This window comes from Bos indicus x Bos taurus, chromosome 8 (genome assembly GCF_003369695.1).
Source record: "Bos indicus x Bos taurus breed Angus x Brahman F1 hybrid chromosome 8, Bos_hybrid_MaternalHap_v2.0, whole genome shotgun sequence".
Classification (NCBI taxonomy): domain Eukaryota; kingdom Metazoa; phylum Chordata; class Mammalia; order Artiodactyla; family Bovidae; genus Bos; species Bos indicus x Bos taurus.
The window spans coordinates 22,531,179-22,532,499 of NC_040083.1; the positions used below are offsets into that span (position 1 = coordinate 22,531,179).

At 46.6% G+C, this 1,321-nt stretch overlaps 1 protein-coding gene across 1 annotated transcript; it reads right to left on the reverse strand.

The window, feature by feature from the left end:
• Window positions 1-729, reverse strand: LOC113897788 (interferon omega-1-like). The gene has a single exon (XM_027550765.1). The coding sequence runs from the start codon at window positions 661-663 to the stop codon at window positions 1-3; it is 663 nt and encodes a 220-aa protein (XP_027406566.1). The 5' UTR covers window positions 664-729.
• Between the last annotated feature and the right edge of the window lie 592 nt (window positions 730-1,321).

Here is a 1,321-nt window from a genome sequence, read left to right on the forward strand (position 1 = left end):
TCAAGGTGAGTTCAGGTCTCCATCCATCATTCTTAACCTTTCTTGCAAGCTGGTTGATGAAGACAAGGATCTCATGATTTCCAGTCTGACGATTTCCCAGGCACAGTCACTGTATTCCTTCTCTTGCAGGTAGACATGGATGCCCTGGAAGTACCTCTTCACGGCCAGTGTGGGGCCTGTCCTTCCCAGGGCAGAGTCTTCCTCTCCCATCACCTGCCCCAGGCAGGCGTCCAGGTCGTCCAGCTGCTGATGGAGTCCAGTGTGGAGCTGCTCCAGGAGGGTGGTGTCCCAGGCAGCAGAGGAATGCTCTGTGTGGAAGAGGTTGAAGGTCTGCTGGAGCAGCTCGTGGAGCACAGAGATGGCCTGGGCCTCCTGGAGCTGGCCACCCTTCACCATCTCCTGGGGGAAAGTGAAGTCTTTTCTGTCCTGCAGACAGAAGCGAGGGGAGAGTCTCCTCATTTGGCCCAGGAGCCTGAGGTTCTTCCTGCCAACCAGCACATGGTTCGGAGACAGGTCACAGCCCAGGGATCCTCCCAGGCTGTAGCTGATCAGCACCACGGCCATCAGTAGAGAGAGCATGAAGGCCATGGGGAAGATGAGGCTGCTGCTGGCCTGGCTGAGACGGTGTCTGGTGGAACCTTGAGGTAGGTTCTCTGATGCCATGCTTTCTAAGCAAGGCCATTAAATAGGGAACACAGTAATTTTCATTTTCTAATCATTTCTATACACTTTTACTTCCTATTTTGATTTTCATTTATGTATTCTGAATATGGTTAAAGAAATTGTCATCAGTTTAAACTATTACTTTTATCTATTTCCCAATAACTTCAAATGTACCCATCCAAATGGATATTTATCAATCAAATGAGAAAGGTCTTTGTCTTACATCAGAAATGATGTAGGTTTCTAAGTACAAACATTATGACTCTTTCTCTTTCATGTGTAAATGTGGCTCTTTTCTGTTCCATGAACACATTTTTGGCCCTGATCCTAGGCTCAATTTCTGTTTCTTACTTTACTTAGGAAGGCAGGCTCTGTATTTATCAAGCATTTACCAGGTCACTCTAGCAAAGAAACTGTTTGAAACAAAGGATGGGTTTCCTTTAGTGTTTGATTTAGAGAAGAGGCTGATATTGTGAGTCCATGAGCTCCTCCCATGTTTCTTTTCCTTCTAGAACACGTTCCTGCAGGTCCATGTGGTTGTGCTTCAGGGAACCACGAAGTCAGGACTATTACAGACATCATGCTTGCTTTCACCATTTTCATACTGGAAACCTATTGTCCATTGCTAGCATGGCCATTTCCCTACCAAAAATTCTGG